The sequence below is a fragment of the Zingiber officinale genome, chromosome 2A (assembly GCF_018446385.1).
Source record: "Zingiber officinale cultivar Zhangliang chromosome 2A, Zo_v1.1, whole genome shotgun sequence".
Lineage (NCBI taxonomy): Eukaryota > Viridiplantae > Streptophyta > Magnoliopsida > Zingiberales > Zingiberaceae > Zingiber > Zingiber officinale.
In genome coordinates this window covers 6,737,696-6,759,855 of record NC_055988.1, presented here as the reverse complement: position 1 = coordinate 6,759,855, position 22,160 = coordinate 6,737,696, and the positions used below count along the sequence as shown (strand labels likewise).

The window sequence follows — 22,160 nt, the reverse complement described above, 5'->3', positions numbered from 1 at the left end:
AGGGAATTCAACGAGGTAATAAAGAAAATAAAAAGAAATAAAAGAAAAGGAAATGTAAATATAAACATTTCCTCGCTTAAACGGGATAGCCTAAACAGGCTTTTCCGGGCCCCGTTTTTATCCCCGTTAACTCGTCCATACGAGCTCCGAAAAATTACCAAAAATTTTAGAAAATTCCTTTATTCATATTCGCCTATTTTCCGGTATTTTACATATGCTATGCTTCATGATATGATATTCCATGCTTAATGTTATGAAGATCACATGTTATGTTTTATGTTATGATATGAACATGTTATGTTTTATGATATATGTATGAAAGGCTTATGTAAGAAGAAAAGCCTAAGAGTTGCTTCCCTTAAGTTGGGATCAAGAGCACTCTTCATGGTATGGCAAAGAGATGCTTCCCTTAGGATGGGATCAAGAGCTCTCTTCATGATATGACAAGAAATTATGACAAGTATGATAAGCTATGATATGCATGATGACATGATATGTATGACATGATATTTTATTTTATATGGCTTGTACCAAGGGTGGGCTCCATAAGCGCCCCGAGGTCGATGGTCTATGAAACGGGCCTCGTAAAAAGGGATAGGCTCCTCAGTACGCCCCTAGGTCAACGGACTATGAACGGACCTAGATCCCTAGTAGGTTCGGGGCTAGCTACCCTGTCCTAGGGATTGCGCGCATTCATGTATATATGTGGTACAAGCCGGGCCCTCATGATGACTATGTTATGTTCAAGTATGTATAAGATATGTTTTAAAAGAGACATGATGCATATGTGCATTCCATGATACATGTTTTGAAAATATAAATCTTGTATTTACATGCATATGTTTATGAATTATTGGTTATGCATTATTATGAACAGGTATGAGTTATGATACATGATTACAGGATATGATATGTTCCCATGATATGTACTCACATGCTATGCCATGCTATGTTATGCTTCTTATATGACAAACTATGTTCTATGTTATGATTCTCCATGCTATGTTATGCTATGCTATGTTTCACATGCTATGTGGTATTACGTGCTTTATGTTTTATGAGTAAGAAAGGAGCTCATTAAGCCTTTGGGCTTATAGTTTTACGTTTCCTTGTACTGCAGATAAGGACAAGGAATGGATGAACTAAGGGAAGCAGCAGGAAGGACGATGATGATGTGTGTGGAAGTGGCATGGTGGATAGATCAATTAAGTTTAAATTTATTTTGACTAAATTGTGCATGTGAACTAAGTTTGAACCCTATGTTTATGATGATGGTTGAGCTAGTATGTTATGCTCTCATGATAGTTTACCATGTTAGACTTATTATGATATGGTAAAAGTTAAATAAGTTATGATTCACATGTCATGTTTAAGACAATCAAATGCATATGATAAAATTTTTAAGTATGTATTCCGCTGCCATGAGTTCATATGCATTAGTATGTTAGGTGAATGTAAGTAACCCCGTCCCTCTAAGGGCAGTCAGAGTGGCCTTGGAAGGGCGGGCGTTACACGTTGGACAAAGATGGTAAGTAAACTTTATGTAATTGGTTGAACGAAATCAAATTCCCAGAAGGGTATGCCTTGAATATAGCTCGATGCGTGGATATAAACAAGTTAAAGATATTTGGAATGACGAGTCATGACTGTCATATATTCATGCAAAGATTTATTCTAGAAGTTTTTTATGACTTACTTCCTCAAAATGTTTGGCAAACACTCATAGAATTGAGTCTATATTTTAGAGATTTGATAGTGAGATATATTACGATGGATGATATGCTTTGACTAGAAACAAACATTACTCTCATATATGTAAGCTGGAGTGCATTTTTCCTCCCAGTTTTTGTGATTCAATGAAACATCTATCAGTACATTTAGCATACAAGATATGAATAGTTAGTCCTGTGCAGTACAGATGGATATATCCATCTATATGATTTTTAAGAAAATTAAAGAATAATATTCGTAACAAAGCAAGAGTTGAGGGGTTAATCTGTAATGCTTATCTGGTTGAAGAAGTTGTTGGGTTGCAAGGTTGCAAACAAAGTCCCACATTGAAAATACATAAAAAAGATCATGGGTTTATAAGGGAAAGATATCTCCATTGGTATGAGACCTTTTGGGTAGATTCTAAAAGTTAAATCATGAGGACTTAGGCCCAAAGTAGATAATATCATACCATTATGGAAATATCTAAATTCCTTTTGGTCCTAACAGAAGCATCCTCTTTCTACTCCTATTATTTTATTGATAATATGAAAATCAGGCATTCCGCAAGTGTCCTAGAAATTCTGATGATACTCAGCCGATAGACCAATCTATGTTTTCTATTTTTAAATTTCCTGGTAAGCCAATAGGAGCATCTGTTTCTAGATGGTTAACTCAATAAGAATACCATGTTGCAAGAATATACATAATCTTAAACTATGATGAAGTCAAAGCCTACATAAAGTAAGTCGACTTCTTTAATCAAACATTTATCCAATTTAAGTTGTTTCTGTTGGATCGTAGCGTTCACTAGAGGGGGGTGAATAGCGATTAAAAACAAATCATAGCGAGTACGCAGCGGAAATAGAAACCAATGCTAACACAGACCAATTTTACTTGGTTCAGAGCCTTTGTCGACTCCTACTCCAAGGCCCGCACTCGTTGAGTGCTTTCGTTGGGCAATCACTAATAGTTCGTAAATAGAATTACAATATCAAGTACAAGAACTATTAAAAGATAAAACCGACAACAATAAGAAAGAACACTTGAATCGCAAGTCGTCAGAAGAGCTTCGCAGCGTCGCAGGAGCACAACAGGGCAGGGAGTAGAAGATCTTGTTCTCTGAGATGTGTTCTAAGCTCTGGTGGAGGCCTTTATTTTATAGGCACGCTCCGGGTGCCCAGACCAACTCCGGGCACCTGGATCGACGTCATCGGACCAATCAGTGCGCTCCAAGCTGTTGAGGATAAACTTTGGCCTTCCGGGCGCCCAAACCTATTCCGAGCGCCCGGATCCCTTCCGGGAGCCCGGATCCCTTCCAGGCGCCCGGACCGCCATCTTCCAGAGATTCCTTTCCCTGCACGAAAATGTCAGTCCAAGGCAAAAGAAAGTTTATGCTACCCTGCAAAACAAAGATTAGCATGATTATAGTTATAAAAAGGAATAGTAATTAGATCTCGTCTCCTAGAGGCCGGAATCTAGTCATGATCTAAACTTAGATTTCCAAAATGGATCTAAGTTGGATTGACACCTAAGTTCCCTTCCTGGGAGAGCGCCCTCACAGTCACTCAGCTCCAGTGACTTACCTTTACTTACCTGCCAGACGTCCGATCAGTCCTTCGACCCATCTGGACTTCGTGCCAGCTATCCAGTCAGCCCGTCGACCTAGCTGGACTTCATGCCAAACGTTCAGTCAGCCCGTCGACCCATTTGGACTTCATGCCAACTATCCAATCGGCCTGTCAACCTAGCTGGGCTTCGTGCTAGACATCCGGTCAGCCCGTCGACCTGTCTGGACTTCTCCTGCACACTCGATCAGAGTGTTAGACCACAAACAAAACTGACTTAACCTATTTTATCATTCATCAAAACCTGGGTTAAACCGTTAGTGCTAACCGCACCAACAATTTCTTGATATCCTAATTTTCTTAAAATTACCTTATTTTCCACCTTATATAAACAACAACTACAAGTACAAAATCTATCAATTCGCGCAAGTGAGATAGCTGAAAAGTTAGAGTCGAAATTTATATTATGGTTTCAAATCTATATAAGTTAGAGGATAATTTTAATTTCTTACATCCATATTAAATTATCATAGGCTTATTTTATATCATAACTATTGTTATAGGTGTCCAATCGGAGAATATCTAATGTGCAAGATTCTAGAATACTCAATCTTGCATCTGGACCTCTCCGTAAGATAATAGTGTACTCTAGCTACTATGTTAATGACTTTAAATTTCAAGTGACACAATGGGATTCACACAGAGTAACTTTTAATTCGGGTGTTTATGTGAAAGGATCTATCAACAACAATAATTCTAAGTTTGATTATTATGGGAGACTTGAAGAAATCATAGAGGTTGAATATCCTGCCTTATCCATCAAAGATGTGTGTTATTTAAATGTTCTTTGTATGATCCGACTCCAAAAATAGGTACTAGAATACATCTAAAATATAATTTAGTTGAGGTAAATGCAAACAAAAGCTTCAACAAGTATGAACCTTTCATTTTCGTGATACAAGCGGGGCATGTTTTCTATCTTGAATATCTCATGAAGAGGAGAAGACCTAGTGAATGATTAGCAGTTTGTCAAACAAAGCCTCGCTCTACCATAGAAATTCTGAACTCTATCGCGACCTAAAACCATGATGCATTTCAAAATGATACAGTGGAAATACATTCAATAGATTCTCATATTCAATCAACATCTCAATTACTTGTAGATGTTAATGTAGCTTATGAGGAAATAGATGATGGAGAGATGTCTAGCAATAAGGATCTTATTTAACTAATAGAGTCTAGTGAGGAGGACCTACAAAATGTTAATGTTAATGATTAAAATTCTTATATATCACTAGTTATACTCTATTATTCATTAATGCTAAGGTAAATTTCTATTTTAGATCTAAATAGTCCTAGTTATATCACTAGTCTTACTCTAGTAGTCATTATTATTTTTATGATTAAAACTAGTGTGTATGCGTATGTATTATAATGTAATTGTGTAGATATAGACATGTTTGACCCTGGTGGTCAGATTGTTCTGCGGATTATCGGGGGTTAGTAAGTATTGATGTTATTAGTATTATTCACTATATCTATATATATATATATATATATATATATATATATATTTAAAAATATTCCTATATTTTTATTTGTTAAATGCAGTTTTACCCCAGATAGTCATAGAGTAGCTGGCTACATCACATCCAAATTTAAAGAGCAATTTAGTCCTGCTGGTACTACATGGAAGCGGGTAGACCAAGAAATGAAGCAATTTTATTACAATGAGTTTTTGATAAACAATTTTTAGTGTAATGATTTCTTATGTTTTTTATAATAATTTATGAACAAATTATTGTAGAAAAGATATACTTGGGAGACAGGGCACGAGGCGGAATTTTTTGTCACCTGGAACGCAGCTTGTACCAAACTCTACAAAGACATGCTATAAAAAGTAAGATAAAATAAATAAATAAAACCATCGTATATACATGAGGACATTTGGGATGTATGGTGAGTCATCTGGGCTATAGACAGATGGTAGGAAAATGTAATGGCAGCTCGAGCCAATAGAAAAAGTGAGCTGGTTGGCCCTAGTACGGAGCGACAAAGTATACCGCTGGATCCCGATCGATCGTCGAGCATGCCTTAGACTTGGTGAGTTTACAATTAATAAATTCTATAAGAATTTCATACTTAGATTATAAATGAATTCTAATAGCAAGGAAATATTTATATTCTTTAATATTCAAGAACAAGAGCTACAACGACCTCCTACTTGTTGGGAGATATTTACCAAGACACATAAGTCAAAAGATGACAACTTTACAGATTATCAATCGTCGGCATTAGACATAAGAATATACACTTAAATATATTTAACTATTAACAATGATTACCTATCATTTTAATAAATATTTGATAAAAGTTTTTTTTATAATATAAATAGGAGCAAATTGCTACTAGAGTTGCAGAGGCGTCTCAACTTAGTCTAGAGGGAGGTGAGAAGCGGACTTTATCCACTGACCAGATAAATAAAATTTATTATGATGTGGTTGGTGAAAGGAAAAATACCTCAGTCGGGACTCGTGCAGCCGGCAAGAGGGGCTGAATTGCCCTGAAAAAGAAAATCAACCTTTCTCGTACTTTTGAAATAATAAAGACACTTGTATGAATGGAATTGATAAACTAATTAAAATAAAAAGACTATAGATTTTATTTGGTTACAACTGGATAAGTTGTTAGTCCAAGACTTTAAAGCACTAATCAAATTCTCCTTTCATCGTAGCCAGAGAAGCCTCTTACAAGCATTGGAAGCACACAATCAAAGTAGTAGAACAGTAAATGGATTCGTTTACAAGTGATACTGGACTACTGAAATCATGACTGCATTTATAGCCCTGCTCCGGATGCCTGGAAGGCTTCCGAGTGGCTGGGGGTGGATAAAATTGTAGGACCGCTGGCGGCCGACTAGAAGGGGGTGAATAGCCCCTACACAATCTTAAAAAAAAAACAAACCTTTCTCGGACTTATAACTTAAACAACATAAACACTTGCATAAGAATAAATAAAGACTAAAAGGAAGAGATGCCGGATTTTACTTGATTACAACCGGGGAAGTTGTTAATCCAAGGAAGTTAAAATGTAATAAACAATCTCCTTTAGGCGAGGAAGCCTCTTACAGCAGTTGAAGCACACAATCACATATCAAAACAAAACTATAATGAATCACAAGTGTTCCGTGAACCTCTTGGACTAAGGTTGTATTTATAGCCTTAGTCGGGGCTCTTGGAAGGGTTCTAGGCACTTGAAAGGGTTCCAAGCACATGGAATGGGATAGAACTCTATCCCCGATGTAACAGTCAAAAGCCATGTCGTTTTGGATAAAACTCAGGTTCTGGCCATCGGAATCATTCCAAGCGCCCAGGCTAGGACTGGTCTGGGCGCCCCGGCTAGTGCGACCCCCCCCCCCCAAATTGGTTCGGGCGCCCCGACCAGGGAAGTAAACACGGTTGACTTTTTTCCACCCGGGTCTTCTATTTCAGTTTTGTTTGCCTCGGTCCGGGTCTTCCGCTCTAGCTCCGCTCGCTTGGGTGATTTTGGTCATCCGGAATAGGGCTCACCTGAACCCAACTTCTTGCATTCTCGAGCAACCTTCCACTCCGGCTTCTCGTCCCTCGGAATCGCTAATTGTTACCTTCTCGTTCGCCAGCGTACTCTTCCACAGATTTTTCATCCCTCGGACAGGTGTGTCTTTTGCTCCTCGAGCAATCTTCCACTCCGGCTTCTTGTCCCTCGGAAACACTACACGCTCCCTTCTCGTCCGCCGATGCACTCTTCCACAGCACCTCATCCCTTAGACGCATCGAGCACGTCGACTCTCTCCCGTGTCACCCTTCTCGCTAGCTACGTCTTTTGCTCGACTTCTTATGCTCCTAAGTTCCTGCACACTTAGACAGAATGTTAAACATAATAGGACCTAACCTGACTGTTGGTTGCTACTCGGAAAACCTAGAGGTTCCACTATACAAAAATTTTGTACAAAGGTCTGAACCTTTTCCTAGCTACCATGTGTTCTTTTAAATTAAATTTTGGATCGCCTGCGGAACTTAACACGTTTGATCCAAAACTTAATCTATTCGTTCTTTTAGGTTTTGACTTGGGTCTCCTACGGAACTTAACACGTTCGACCCAAATCACCTTAAGTTATTAATTCCATTAAATATTAATTTCCATAATTGGTTCCCAGTACTGACGTGGCGAGGCATATGACCTTCTTGGATATGGGAGCAACCACCACTGACTAGACAAAACCTTTTATGGAAAGCTAATATTTAATTTCCTAAAATAACTTTAGGTTAACCGAAAAGAACAATCAAATCACAAGGGAAAAAAAAAACAAAAGAACACAACATCGAAAAACATATTCGAAATACTAGAATCGCATGCCTCTTGTATTTGGTATTATTTCTATAAATAACTAGCATGATGCGGAAAGGAAAAATTACTAGTTATACCTTTTAGAAAGACCTCTTGATCTTCTACCGTATTCCTCTTCTAACCTCGGACGTTGTGTGGGCAACGTTCTTCCGAGATGAGAAACCACCAATCACCTTCTTCTTCCTTGCAAGTTTCGGCCATCAAAGCATCTTCTAGGATGAAGAGGTTCGGCCACCACCACCATGCTCCAAGGGATGCTAGAAACGAGGCTTGCTTTCTCTCCTTCTTCTCCTTCCTTGATCCGGCCACTAACAAAAGCTCCACCAAGAGATAAGTTTCGGCCAACAAGAGGAGAGGAGAGAAATAGGGCCGGCCACACCACCAAGGAAAAGAGGGAGAAAAATAGAATAGAGTCGTTAGCCTTAAAGCCTCCTCTACCCCCTCTTTTATAATCCTTGATCCTGAGAAATAAGAAAAATTTAATAAAAATTTCCTTAATTCTTTTTCCATTGAAAAGGAAAAATTATTTAATTAAAATAATTTTCTTTCTCAATTTTATTTGGCCGGCCACATAAAAGCTACAAACAAGGAGAGTTTTAATTAATTAAAACTTCCTAATTTCTCTCCAGAAATTTATAAAATTTCTCCAATAATTTAATCCCTTCGTGATTGGTTTATAAAAAGGAAATTTAATAAATTAAAATATTTCTTTTAAACATGTGGATAAAAAGAAAGTTATCTCTAAAAATTAAAATCTCTTTTAATCTACAAATAAGGAAAGATATCAAATCTTTTCTCAATCTTTTGTAGAAACTAATAAAAGAGAATTATTAATTTTTAAACTTTCTTTTAAATCATGAACATGGTTAAAAAGGAAACTTTTCTTAAAATTTAAAATCTTCCTTTAATCAACAAATAAGGAAAGATTTCAAATTTTAAACTCTCTTTTAAACATATAGATGATTTACAAATAAGGAAAGTTTTTACCAAAAATTAAAACCATCATTTTAAACTACAAATAAGGAAAGAGATTAATCTCTTCTCTTAATCTTTTGTAGAAAACTATAAAAGGAAAATTTTTAATTTTTAAACTCTCTTTTAAAATCATGATATGCACATAAGAAATAATTTTAATAAAAATCCTTTTTAATATTCTAGTGGTCGGCCACCTAAGCTTGGGACCCAAGCTTTGGTCGGCCACCTACATGGCTCATCCACTTGGTCTTGGCCGGCCCTAGCTTGGGTTCCAAGCTAGCTTGGCCGGCCCTATTGGATGGGTAAGAAGGTGGATATGCGGTGGGTATAAATCTCTAAATACTAGAGGCTACGATAGGGACCGAGAGGAGAAATTGGTTTTGGTCTCCCGATGAAATTAAGCATCTCGTGTTCGCCCCGAACACACAACTTAATTTCATCAATAATAATTCATTCCACTAAAGAACTATTATTGAACTACCGCACCAATCCCAAATTACATTTTGGGCTCCTTCTTATTATGAGTGTGTTAGTCTCCCTGTGTTTAAGATAACAAATGTCCACTAATTAAGTAAGTTACTGACAACTCGCTTAATTAATATCTAGCTCCAAGAGTAGTACCACTCAACTTCATCGTCATGTCGGACTAAGTCCACCTGCAGGGTTTAACATGACAATCCTTATGAGCTCCTCTTGGGGGCATTCTCAACCTAGATCACTATGACACAGTTTCCTTCTATAATCAACAACACACACTATAAGTGATATCATTTCCCAACTTATCGGGCTTATTGATTTATCGAACTAAATCTCACCCATTGATAAATTAAAGAAATAAATATCAAATATATGTGCTTGTTATTATATTAGGATTAAGAGCACACACTTCCATAATAACTGAGGTCTTTGTTCCTTTATAAAGTCAGTATAAAAGGAACGACCTCAAATGGTCCTACTCAATACACTCTAAGTGTACTAGTGTAATTATATAGTTAAGATAAACTAATACCTAATTACACTACGACCTTCCAATGGTTTGTTCCTTTCCATCTTGGTCGTGAGCTACTGTTTATAATTTATAAGGAACCGATAACATGATCTTCTGTATGTGACACCACACACCATGTTATCTACAATATAAATTAATTAAGCAACTACATTTATCATAAATGTAGACATTTGACCAATGTGATTCTTATTTCTAGATAAATGTTTATACCAAAAGCTAGGCTTTTAGTATACACTCTAACACTGACTTGGTTAATCACATCAAAACTACTTTGGGGAACCAACAATCTCCCAGTTTTAGATGTGAGCAGCCCAAGTTAAGTTAAGGTAAACAAATATAAAGTTAAAGCAATAAGTTTGCAATAAAGTGCAAAAATTAAAGAATATTTAATTTTAAGCTACCTCCCCTAGCCTTAATTTTCCCTTCTCCCCTTTGATTACATAAAAAATGAGGTACCACAAAAAAATCTAAGGGTTAAAAAAATTAAAAATCTTGAAATATTTTTTGAAAAATGTAATAGAGCATGCATTTTGATAGAAGAAAATATATTTTCAAGATTTATAATTAAAAAAAAAACTCTTAAAAAAATGTATATATAAAAAAACTTTCTAAAAAAGTTTTCTTAGTTAGCAAGGATAACTCTTGCGAAATAATTGATAATTTAAAAAAAAAATCAGACTTTTGAATTCCTCTTTCCAAACAAATTTGATCAAATTAATTTCAAACAATAATTGAACTCAAAAGGAATTTTGTAGTTAAAAATCAATTGCAAAAAAATAATAATAATACAAGCATAATCTTAAAATTTTTAAGTGTATGACAATTTTCTAATTTTCCTATTGTAATATTTGAATTTCCATTTTAGTTTATAATAATTTCTAAAGTTCGAAGTAGAGAATTTGAATATGCATAAATATTTAAAGTTTGTGTATGTTCCTTTAACATATTATTTTCTATTTTTAATTTGTCGAAATCCTCTAATCGACAATCTGTTGCTAGAGTTTATTTTAACTCATTATTCTTTAATAATTTTCTATTTTCTATTTTTGATTTGCAAGAATCTTTCAACAACTTTTTTTTGTCAAATTAAGCAATTTGTCAGGTGGTAGAGACCGTACCTGACTTACCTTGTCGATCTCAGATGATGCTCCCCTTGTGGAGTTGATCTCTTCAGATGTTCTTCCGCCTTCATTGATGCTTTCTTCCAAAGACTCTCCCCATTCATTGATGCTCATCTTGTACGGGCTTTTACTGTCTTCAGGTAAGTATTCGGCTATAAGAGTTTTTCCGACCATTTCCTCGGTCTCAGATTCTTCTGACGACTCAATGTCCATCGAAGAGTTAGATTTGACTTCTTCAGGTTCTTCGTAGAGTTACAAGAACTTTTTCCAGAGTTCTTTTGCACTCTTGTATTTTCTGACGCTGTCGAGGTCCTGGGCAGGTAGAACACTCAGAAGATGGGGCTCAGCCTTACTATTTTCCATAACATTATTGCGTTGTTCCTCAGTTCATTGATGCTCCTCAAGTTCTTCTCCTTCTTTACTTTTGGGCATATCAAAACCATACTCAATTTTTAGATAAATATTAAAATTAGTTTTAAAATAAACCTCCATTCGACGTCTCCAAAAAGTGAACTCCCCCTCGAATACTAGTGGGTAGATGCTAGCTCTGGTCATCATCTTTGCTTCGATCGGCGGTTAGTCTTCCTAAAGCGTCCTAGCTCTGATACTACTTGTAGGACTGCTGGCAACCGGCTAGAGGGGGGATGAATAGCCCCTGCACAATTTTTTAAAAAAATAAACCTCTCTCGAACTTATAACTTAAACAACATAAACACTTGCATAAGAATAAATAAAAGACTAAATGGAAGAGGCACTAGATTTTACTTGGTTACAACCAGGGAGATTATTAATCCTGGAAAGTTAAAGTGCAGTAAACAATCCCCTTCAAGCGGAGAAGCCTCTTACAATAGTTGACGAACACAATCACAGATCCAAACAAAGCTAAAATGAATCACAAGTGTTCTGTGAACCTCTTGGACGAAGGTTGTATTTATAGCCTTGGTCGGGACGCCTAGAAGGGTCCTAAGTACTTGAAATGGGATAGAACTCTATCCCCGACGCAACGGTCAAAATCAACGTCATTCTGGATAAAACTCAAGTTTCAGGCATCCGTAATCGTTCAGGCACCCGGACCGAGACTAGTCCAGGCGCCCCGACCAGGGAAGTCAACATGGTTGACTTTTTCCTGTTTGGGTCTTCTGTTCTGGTTCGATTTGCCTCACTCTGGGTCTTCCGCTCCAGCTCTGCTCGTTTGGATGATTTTGGCCATCTGGAATAGGGCTCACCCGAACCCAACTTTCGGCCTTTTCGAGTAACCTTCTGCTACAGCTTCTCGTCCCTCGGAATAGCTGCTTGCTTCCTTCTCGTATGCCAGCGTACCCTTTTACAGCTTTTCGTCCCTCGAATAGTTGCATCTTTTGCTCCTCGAGCAATATTCCACTCCAGCTTCTCGTCCCTCGGAAACACCGCACACTCCCTTCTCGTCCGCCGGTGTACACTTCCGTAGCACCTCGTCCCTCAAACGTATCGAGCCCGTCGACTCTCTTCAGTGTCATCCTTCTCGTTAGTTGTGTCTTTTGCTCGACTTCTTGTGCTCCTAAGTTCCTGCACATTTAGACAAAAGGTTAAACACAATAGGGCATAACCTAACTTAGTTGATCACATCAAAACTACCTTGGGGTACCAAGGAAAATTTTATTAGTGTCGCAACGGATCGCATCGTAATGGGTCTGGATAAAATCTTCGGTCCGGGCGCCTGGAAGGGTTCCAGGCACCCAAACCGCCTTCGTACAGGGGTGGTTCACCAAGGCGCACCGGATGGACCAAACTGGTCTGGGCACTCGGAGTTACTTCGGGTGCCCAGAATGGCTCCGGGAGCCTAGACTCCAGTTAACTCCGTATATATATCAGCACCCTTATGCTCATCTAGCCTTCGTTCGGCCAGTCATATACTAAAAGGGATTATAAGACTAAGTGTCTCTTCACTTGGTCGGTCATGTACAAAAAGGCATTATAAAGCTAAGTGCATTTACGCTCAGTCAGCCTTTGCCGCTCGAGCGTATGTGATTACCCTTGTGCTCGCCCGACCTTCGCTTGACCGGTCATATACTAAAAGCCATTATAAAGCTGAGTGCCTTTACGCTCGGTCAGCCTTTGCCGCCCGAGCATATGTGAGCACCCTTGTGCTTGCCCGGCCTTCACTCGGCTGGTCATGTACTAAAAGGCACTATAAGGCTGAGTGTCTTTACGCTCAGTCGGTCTTTGCCACCTGAGCGTATGTGAGCACCCTTGTGCTCGCCCGACATTCGCTCGGCCGGTCATAAAAGCACTACAAGGCTAAGTGCCTTTACACTCGGTTGACCTTTGTCGCCCGAGCATATGTGAGCACCCTAGTGCTCACCCGACCTTCGCTCGGTCGGTCATGTACTAAAAGGCATTATAAGTTTAAGTGCCTTTACGGTTGGCTGACCTTTGTCGTTTGAGCGTATGTAAACACCCTTGTGCTCGTCCGACCTTCGCTCAGCCAGTCATATACTAAAAGCATTATAAGGTTAAGTGCCTTGACGCTCGGTCGACCTTTGTCGTCCGAGCGTATATGAGCACCTTTGCGCTCGTCTGGCCTTCGCTCGGCCAGTCATATACTAAAAGGAATTATAAGGCTGAGTGTCTTTACACTCGGTCGACGTTTGCCACCTGAGCATATATGAGTACCCCTATGCTCATCTGACTTTCACTCGACTAGTCATATATTAAAAGACATTATAAGACTAGATGTATAATTACACTCGATCAACCTTTACCGTTCGAGCATATATAGTTACACTGGTGATATATTTTATTAATTATGCTCACCTTCTCAACCTCTTATCCCTGATCCCTATCTTATTCATAGGGCTCGATCATCTTAAATTGTATTATGCATTATTAGACTCAACGGTCAACGCTGTGGCGCATCAATTCTACGCCTTATCTTAGGTTCAATATTTGGAACTTAGATTTTTCATAGACAGTGAGTGTCATTATTTTTTTTTTTACATTAATTATGCGTTTACATTGGAACCAAGGGTTTTTCTATCATTATTATTATTATTATTTTTTTTTTTTTTTGGAAAGAACTAACAATTTCAAATGGCCAGTGATTTTATATATCCATCTTTTAATTTTTTTTTTTCATTCACCCGACAATCAATCAAATCATTCCATTCATGTTATTATTTTTATTTATTTTAACTCATTTGGACTACATTTGATTGGGTATAATATAATCGAGCTTATAATATAATCAAATTTATAATGTAATATAATATAATCTTGATTATATTACTACGTTTAGTAATATAATGTATGTAATCTTTGATTATAAGGATGATTACATTCTTTTGTTTGGTATCCATTATTTTTTATAAGAAATGTAATTCATAAAATATCCTACGACTTCTACCGACGAGTCGCCGCACCTCTGTCGGAGCTTGCGTCCGATGACCGATGACGGTCGGCCAACGATGGCCGACAATCGGCGGCCAGTGACCAGCGACAATGACGGCGGTCAATGACGACCGGCGATCGGTGGTGGCGGCGGCGACGACCGACGACCGACGACCGGCGGCGACGACGGCCTACAACCGGCAACGATGGCGGTGGTCAGCGACTGACGACGGTGGTGGCCGGCCGCCGACGACTGACGGATTGGCCCGTCCTGCCAAACAATTTAAGCCGGTTGGATTAGAATTTTATCAACCCAAGTCCGCCGTGGGCCGACCCGCCTAGGCCCGCGACTCGCGCGGGTTGGCCCGCTCGGGCTTGGGTTGGCCCGTGAGTTGAAAAACACATGTAAGATAAGTTTTAGGTCAATTCTGTGTTATAATTTTGAAATAAAAATAGTACTTTTCATCCAACATTAGTACTCGTTTGTTTCATTTATATTTAAAATACATGTTCATGTATACATTTAATTGTAAAAAACTTTTTCGAAGTAAAATGTTGAAGATATGAAATATTTTTTTATTTTTTAAAAAATTTTTTGATGAGCCCGCGGGTTGGTCCGCCAAACCCGCAACCCGCCTTAAAATGGGTTGGGTTGGAAATTTCCCAACCCGCCAAGTTGGCGGGTTGGCCCGCCCAGCCCCGCCAAATGGTTAGCCCGCCACGGGCCGACCCGCCCCGTTACGGGTTGACCCGTCTGACAGCTCTAGTAGAGAGTAGGTAAAATTAAATTTGATAAAAAGTAGGTAAAATTAAAGTAAGGTGAAAAAAGTGAATAAAAAAGGGGCAAAAGGGGATAAAATAGGTAAAATTAAACGGCAAAAAATTATGTAAAAAAGTGGATAAAAAAAGTAGGTAAATAAATAGATAAAATAAAAATGGGCAAAAAAAAGGTAAAATTAAAATGGATAAAAATTGGTAAAAAAAAATTGAAATTAAAATGACAAAAAAATGAATAAAATTAAAATAGATAAAATTAAAATGGATCAAAAATTAAAGTTGATTAAAAAAATAATAACAATAACAATAATCAAGCTTTTGGTTAAAAAAATAAAACGAGTCAAACAATAATATGGGTAACAATAAAGTCGGTAAAATTTAAATAGATAAAATTAAAGAGGGCAAAAATAAAATGGGTCAAAAATTAAAAAAAAAAGTAAAGTGGGTAAAAAATAAGTAAAATTAAAGTGGATAAAAATTGAATAAAATTAAAGTGGGTAAAAGATTGGGCAAAAAAAAGTAAAAAAAAGGGGTAAAATTAACGTGTGAAAAAAAAAAATGAATAAAATAAAAATGGGGAGGTAAAATTAAAGTGGGGTAAAATTAAATGGGTCAACAACAACTGTATAAAATTAAAGTAGATAAAAAAATAGTTATCAAAATTGGTATATTGACCGAAGTTTGGTACCTATATGATATTTTGTATTTCAAAAATTTTTATATGATATACAATATGAGATTTAGATACCATTATAAAATATGCGTTTGAAACTAATTATTAATCTCTTAAACCTGGTAAATTATTCGTTGTAGTTAGAAATTTATCCTCAACAATCAATTTATAATATCAATATGTAATCTAATACTTTGATATTCGATATAGATATTAAAATTTGAATGTAACAATATAAATTTATACAATATCAAAAATTAATATATCAAAATTTTGGTATATTAAAATTTTGATATAGTATTGATATGATTTTTTTATATACTAAAATTTTTAATATGATATATGATATGAAATTTCGATACTAATATAGCATACCAAATCATTTTTAAACGTCAATCTCATGTGCTGCTCCGTAGAGGAGGCAGCAAAGTACTCCGTATAATGATCCACATTTTATTTTATTTAACTTTCTTTATTACATTTGTTTATGTTGGCAACTATGTTAGTTAGATTATCCAATTTATTTAGTTGACTCGACGTGTTTAAATATATTACCCAATTGACTCCCATTGACTAGTCTTTTCTTTCGACAATTTGTTTGACAGGGTAGGTTAGTCCATCTTCATAATGCTCTATTAGTTTTTTGTAATTTTTTTTTATTCCAATATTGATACAGATGTGAAGGAATTGAAGGGCAGTCAAGGATAGAGGTGTGAATATTCGAATAAAATTAAATTGAATTAATCCGATTGAATTAAACTGATTTTTTTAAGTAATTGAATCGAATCAATTTTCAATAAAAATTGAATAAATCAAATCAATTTTTTGATAGACCTGAACAAATCGAACCGAACAAACTAATTTTTTTCTACAAATTTAATTTAGGTTAATAAAAATTTGGTTTGATTTATAATTTGGGGTCTAAAAATTAGATTCGTTTTAAAAATTCAGTTTAATTAAATAAAGAATTTATAAACTGAACTTAAATCAAATTAATTAATTTTTTTTAAAAAAAAAATAAATTTTCAAATAAATCGAATTAAATTTTTAAATTCAACCGATTTAATGAATTTGTTCAATTTAGTAGAACACTCTAATCAAGGGATAGGTGAGATTCATCAAAATCAAGGGTTCTCATGTAATGGACCATCTTCTGATCTGTAATTTACAGACTAGAGGATCTACCCTCCTATTAACTGCTAGGCGAAGAGTGCAAGTAGAAAGAAAAGGGTGAATTGAGCGTAGAACATCGCGAGCATGATGAGTTCTGGAATATAAATTATCCTGTTCAACATTAAATATAAGACTAAGCAACAATTTCCTTTAAAAATGATCACAAATAAGGATTTCGATTAATTATTACGTAATCACCTTTTTATTTCTTTGCAGCCTAATGTAATGTTTGGGGGAGTCTCGGAGAAATGGGACTAAATCTGAAGCCACCGTAGAAGTGGTCGGCCACCCGCTCCGCCACGTCGAGCCGGCCATGCTCTCGACAAGCGCCGAGGAGAGCAGCCCACATCGCCTCGTCGGGCTCCCCGTCCATCTCCTCGATCAAAGCCTCCGCTTCCTCCACGCGCCCTGCCCGCCCGAACAGATCCACCATGCAAGTGTAATGCTCCACCCCCGGCAGCACGCCGCCCAGCCGTCTGTCCCTCATCATCTCAAACACCCGCCGCCCAAACTCCGCCTCTGCTGGGCCGCCTTTCGCACACGCCGCAAGCACCGCCGTCATTGCTGGCCCGTCCAACCCTGCTTCCCCTATCTCCTCCACCATCCTGCCGAACAGAGCCACCGCGTCTGGCGCCCGTCCGTGGGCACCGCACAAAGAGATCATGGCGGTCCACGAGGCGACGCTCCTGCGGGACATTCCGTCGAACACTCTGCGGGCGGAAGCGAGATCGCCGCATTTGGAATACATGGTGATGAGTGAGTTGCGAACGAGGGGGTCAGGGTCCAAGAGGATCCCGGCGGTTATAGCGACGGCATGAATGGTGCATCCAAGGCGGAGTGAGGGGAGGGCGGCGGTATGGCGGAGAGCGGAGGCGAAGGATGCGCCATCAGGAGCAGGGGACCGGTGGGAAACCATATGCCGGAAAAGGAGTAGGGCGGTGCGTGGGGTCTCGGCGCGGAGGAATGAATTGAAAAGGAAGGTAGAGGGGCGGGGGCAGAGGCGGAGGAGGCGACGGGCGTCGGCGAGGCGGGAGCAGCAGGCGTAGGCGGCGCAGAGCTTGGAGCGGAGGAAGCGGTGGCGGGCGAGGCCAAGGACGAGGAGGCGAGAGTGGACGCGACGGAGGGCGGGGAGGTTACGGTCTGCGGAGAAGTCGTCTAGAGCGGCGGCGTACAGGGGGATGATTCCCTGAGCAGCGACAAAGGCCATAGCTTTTTTAACTTTCAATATTTCAGCGGACGTAATTAAAACGTCAATTTTTAATAAATAGACTCTGAAATAAATATTCCTTCGTACAATTTCAGTATACTTTCTCATTATATACAGTCTCAACTAGATGTCTAATCTAAATACTAATGCTATTTGATGGAGTCTCTCTAATAAGGGTTTGCTATTCTAAGAAATGGAACAAATCACTTCCACTACGAAATGTTTGTAGTCTCTTCTTATATATCTCCAAGCTATTACTCCATCAATCTGGGCTGAGCTAGGTATCTTCTACTGCTCGTTGTAGCTCGGCAGCACACTTTAACTCAGGCACACATGCTCACACCTGAAGATGACAACATTAATTTGGAATCAAGATGGCTCGTCAATAGCTACTCAATTGCAATGGAAAACATACATACCTATATAACAATGAGTGGGATTGTGTATCGAAGCAGGTACAACATCTGCATCTTATTCATATCGTTGCGGATGAACCATTCAAGATACTCTCAGCTGGACCTATATTAGAACTGATCAAAGGTGGTAAAAAATCATCAAGATTGGATAATTAGCGGTCAGCAATTCAGAACTGATTCCATAAAGAGTAGAACAAGGACTCACTTGATTGCCTAATCACATCTAAAATATCTTGTTTGATAGAATCACGTAATTCAACTTGCTTCTCCATGCAACTCTTGACTAACTTGCGAAGTTCATGAAGTTCTTCGTGTATCTGAGTCATGCCGCTTCTCAATTCATCCATGAATTCTACATCCTGCCATGTTGCAAACAAGTATATCGTTGTATCATCAAATTTTGTTCTAAAGCATTGTAAAGAAGAAAATTGAACTTCTCAATACATTTTTAGATGATTGGTGAGGGGATGAAGCATGTTTCTGATGCTCTGAGTGGCACATGGTATGGTTTTGCGGAGTTAAGCATGATGATGGGATATCAACAACATGCTTAGAACTATTGAAATACCCATCCTTTTGTTGCCAGAATGGATGGTCTTCGTCATTGACAGTTAGGTCTTCATCGAAACAGCATGTCCTTTGTCTGTCTAACAATGATAAGACCATTGTGTTTAACTTGTTGCAGAAATCGCTATCAAGGGAAGTCGAGACTCTTCTCCTGGAGAAAAATGAACAAGGGACGATTAAGCAAAACATTCAGAACTCTAGAATTAAAGTACTAAACAATGCCAATTCATCATTATCATCGCCATTTGTCGTGGTCATTAAGCCATGTAAGTGAAGACTATACTAAAATCCATATTAGGACACTCTTTCAATCAGATAAGAGAAACACACACACACATAAGGAGAACATCAACTTTATGTTATTAACAAACAGAAACAAGATTACCTTTCATAAAGCTCCATAATCTCAACATTATCAGCAAATTTCTGAAAGAATCCAACGCACATTGGTTGCCTTCTGACTGCTAATTGTCTCCATGAACTGGAGGGCTGATGCATCCATCTACTAACATGTTGCTGCAAGTATGATTCTCCTTCCTCGGTAATCACCTCACTGCCCCAACCATATGAAGGTAACAAATCTGCCATACTTTGCAAATCAAGGTTACTCATCCACAAATTTCTTTCATCCCACGATGAGTTTGTGTGACGATAACTTTCTGAATCATATCTCTTAGCAGTAAACTGACTAGTAAAATCTTCAGCATCTAGTTGCTTCCTCCTACCACAAAATGATTAAGCAAGACTTAGATTGAAACAGAGAACTAGGCAAATGAAGGTTATAGAACTTGTTCATAACAGAAGAGATTGCATGGAGACTATGAATTCCTAACCGTATGAATTCTTAGCAAGTAATAGTTTTCAAACAACACAAGAGGTGGTTTCAACATCCATGTAAGTCCAACACATATTCGATACTATGCTCGTCGTAAGTGTAGCAATTCTTGTTTTTACCTGGGATGCATGATTGCTGTTCGTCTATGCAATTCATCAGACTCCTTTGGCGTTGAATGTTTCGTGAGACCATATATTGGCTACAAAGATGAACATGAAGAAAAAAATGTCAATTATTAGCCTATAACTTCTTTAATGTATATTCACACGGAGAGAGTGTACATTCAGCATCACACTCTCGACATGATGAGAATTTGTACTGTTATAATTCAGAAACTCAGTTTAGAAATTAAAAATGCATTTCCTAAAGCTTTTCTTCTTTCAGAATGAGATTAAGATCAAGAATGAATTCGTCGGTTTGTCAGTTGCAGATTACCTGATGCTGGAACTGAGAGACGCAACGATGCTCATTCAATGCTACAAGCTCGCTCCGCCTTTCCTGCTCCATTCTTGCAACAAAATCTTCAATGGATCGCAGATCACTTGATGTCTTATCTGCCATCGCCTCCGGTTTTTTTCGGGGGGATTGCTTGTTCTTGGAATTCAATGACGAGGCGGCGGTGCGTGTCCTGTTTCCGGAACTCATCATCCTCACGATGTTCTCCACCCGACCATTCTTCTCCCTCAATAGAGAACAATTCGTGGCTGCGATGTCAGAATCCGAGTCCCCGGAGTAATCGCTGGAAAGTTCATCCGATGACGAGGAAGTAGCAGCGGGTGTGGCATTATCGGCGTTGTAGCTGCTGTTCTCCGGTCTGTTCTTGGGACTGAACCCTGCGTCGGTCTCCAAATCCCTCCACATCTGTATCAGCGACGACGCCCGGACGCTTCTAGGAAGGTCGACAGCAGCGACTGCAGCAGTGCCGGGCGAAGAGGAATCAGAAGCCTCGCGGAGAAAGGATAGGGCGCGGGCGGAGACAGGCGGAGCGGCGGTGGCCAATGCTAAGATTTCAGCCTCGCGAGCCTGCCGGTCGAGGGTCCTGGCCAGCTCTCGCACCTGCAACGACGCCCACCGTTCTAGAATCCCCGGCGACCCGCCGTCCTCCTCAGACCGGTCGGAGGAGGAGGAGGAGGAGGAATGCACATCTGTGGTTTCCCGCTGAGGGGCGACGATCTTGCCGAGGTAAGAAGAGTTGAAGGAGCAGCGGCTATGGGCGGCGGAGTCGGAGGCTCGGACTGGTTCGAGCCACTTACCGGAGATCGGCATCGGAGCCACGGAGGAGGCCATGATGAGAGCGTAATGGCTACACTACTTTAGGATTCAAATGAGACCAAAGGAGACGGTGAAGGAATATGCCGATTGTAAGCGCTGATCAACCTATAATAATAAGAACCGGGAAGCCTGCCGGCGTTCTATTATGAGGCGGAGCAGTTCCGCAGCAGGATTGCCGTTGTTTGCTGTTATGGAAGGGACGGCTGGTGCTTCTGGAGTGGGTTTTGATTTGGTTTGGGAAAGAATTAAATGCGCGACGAGAATTTAGTGGGAGAGAGCTGTTACTGTCGGAGGGGAGGATCGGGATTAACGGAGAGATTTGAAACTTGAAAATTTTGGGCGGCGGAGAGGAGGAGTAAGAGGAGGAACGGTCGAGTCGGAGGCGGAGTCGGCTGTTACGGCCGGGAGAATCGCGCGGAGAGCCATCGAAATCGTTGCCGCGTCGGTTCGATAGGCTCGACCGCCCGGTTTGCATTATTAGACTCAACGGTCAACGCCGTAGCAGATCAATTCAACTCCCACAGCACTGTCCATAGAGAATTTAATTGGATATATATAAAAACGCGTCCTTGTGTTCCTTTTAAATCTGCGAACAAAATCTAGCTGTTACTAGAAGTAGTTTTTACTGGAACACGTTCTTCAGTTCTTCATCCTGATAATCCATGATGGGTCCATGTGTTGCATGACTCTAGGTCTCTAGCCATGTGAAGAGGGAAAAGTTTGCATCCTTTCCACTCTGAAAATGACTATAACATGTGTTTACCGTCTTCATTGTTAGGCTCAAGGCATTTGCGATGCATAAGTTAATTCTCTAATAGTAGTTTTATTGATGAATTCTCTAAGGCCACCATTTGGTGTTTTTTGTCCTTTGCATTTAAAAAAATAAATAATAATTCTAAATCTTCAAGTTTGATTGTGGATAAGCAGTATAATGCATCAGAAATTACAGTGCCATTAACATAACTAAGCATAATATTTATTTATTTATTTATAAGACCATCGGCATACCGTGTCAATGTCTAGTCTTAATTATTCCCGGTGCTGCAATAACACAAATTCAAACATATTGCATCCTCAAGACCAATATCCCCTGTGGTATTGATTA

The 22,160-nt window shown here is 39.0% G+C and overlaps 2 protein-coding genes across 2 annotated transcripts; both read right to left on the bottom strand.

The window, feature by feature from the left end:
• Positions 1 to 16,768: 16,768 nt before the first annotated feature.
• Positions 16,769 to 17,986, bottom strand: LOC122040651 (pentatricopeptide repeat-containing protein At5g46460, mitochondrial-like). The gene is made up of 2 exons (XM_042600045.1): positions 16,957 to 17,986; positions 16,769 to 16,869 (listed from the first exon to the last, which is right to left on the bottom strand). The coding sequence occupies exon 1, from the start codon at positions 17,963 to 17,965 to the stop codon at positions 16,976 to 16,978; it is 990 nt and encodes a 329-aa protein (XP_042455979.1). The 5' UTR covers positions 17,966 to 17,986; the 3' UTR covers positions 16,769 to 16,869; positions 16,957 to 16,975.
• Positions 17,987 to 17,992: 6 nt separating this feature from the next.
• On the bottom strand, positions 17,993 to 21,643 carry LOC122040650. The gene is made up of 7 exons (XM_042600044.1): positions 20,219 to 21,643; positions 19,903 to 19,982; positions 19,334 to 19,669; positions 18,826 to 19,099; positions 18,587 to 18,740; positions 18,385 to 18,495; positions 17,993 to 18,308 (listed from the first exon to the last, which is right to left on the bottom strand). The coding sequence occupies exons 1-6, from the start codon at positions 21,068 to 21,070 to the stop codon at positions 18,485 to 18,487; spliced, it is 1,707 nt and encodes a 568-aa protein (XP_042455978.1). The 5' UTR covers positions 21,071 to 21,643; the 3' UTR covers positions 17,993 to 18,308; positions 18,385 to 18,484.
• Between the last annotated feature and the right edge of the window lie 517 nt (positions 21,644 to 22,160).

What these genes read in the sequence shown, in the direction of transcription:
- LOC122040650 (XM_042600044.1), bottom strand. Translation starts at nt 21,070, where the DNA reads ATGGCCTCCTCCGTGGCTCCGATGCCGATCTCCGGTAAGTGGCTCGAA. An exon ending in TCTCTCAGTTCCAGCATCAG is followed by an intron (nt 19,983 to 20,218) that starts GTAATCTGCAAC and finishes TCATCTTTGTAG; the next exon opens with CCAATATATGGTCTCACGAA. An exon ending in ATTATGGAGCTTTATGAAAG is followed by an intron (nt 19,100 to 19,333) that starts GTAATCTTGTTT and finishes ATTTTTCTCCAG; the next exon opens with GAGAAGAGTCTCGACTTCCC.
- LOC122040651 (XM_042600045.1), bottom strand. Translation starts at nt 17,965, where the DNA reads ATGGCCTTTGTCGCTGCTCAGGGAATCATCCCCCTGTACGCCGCCGCT.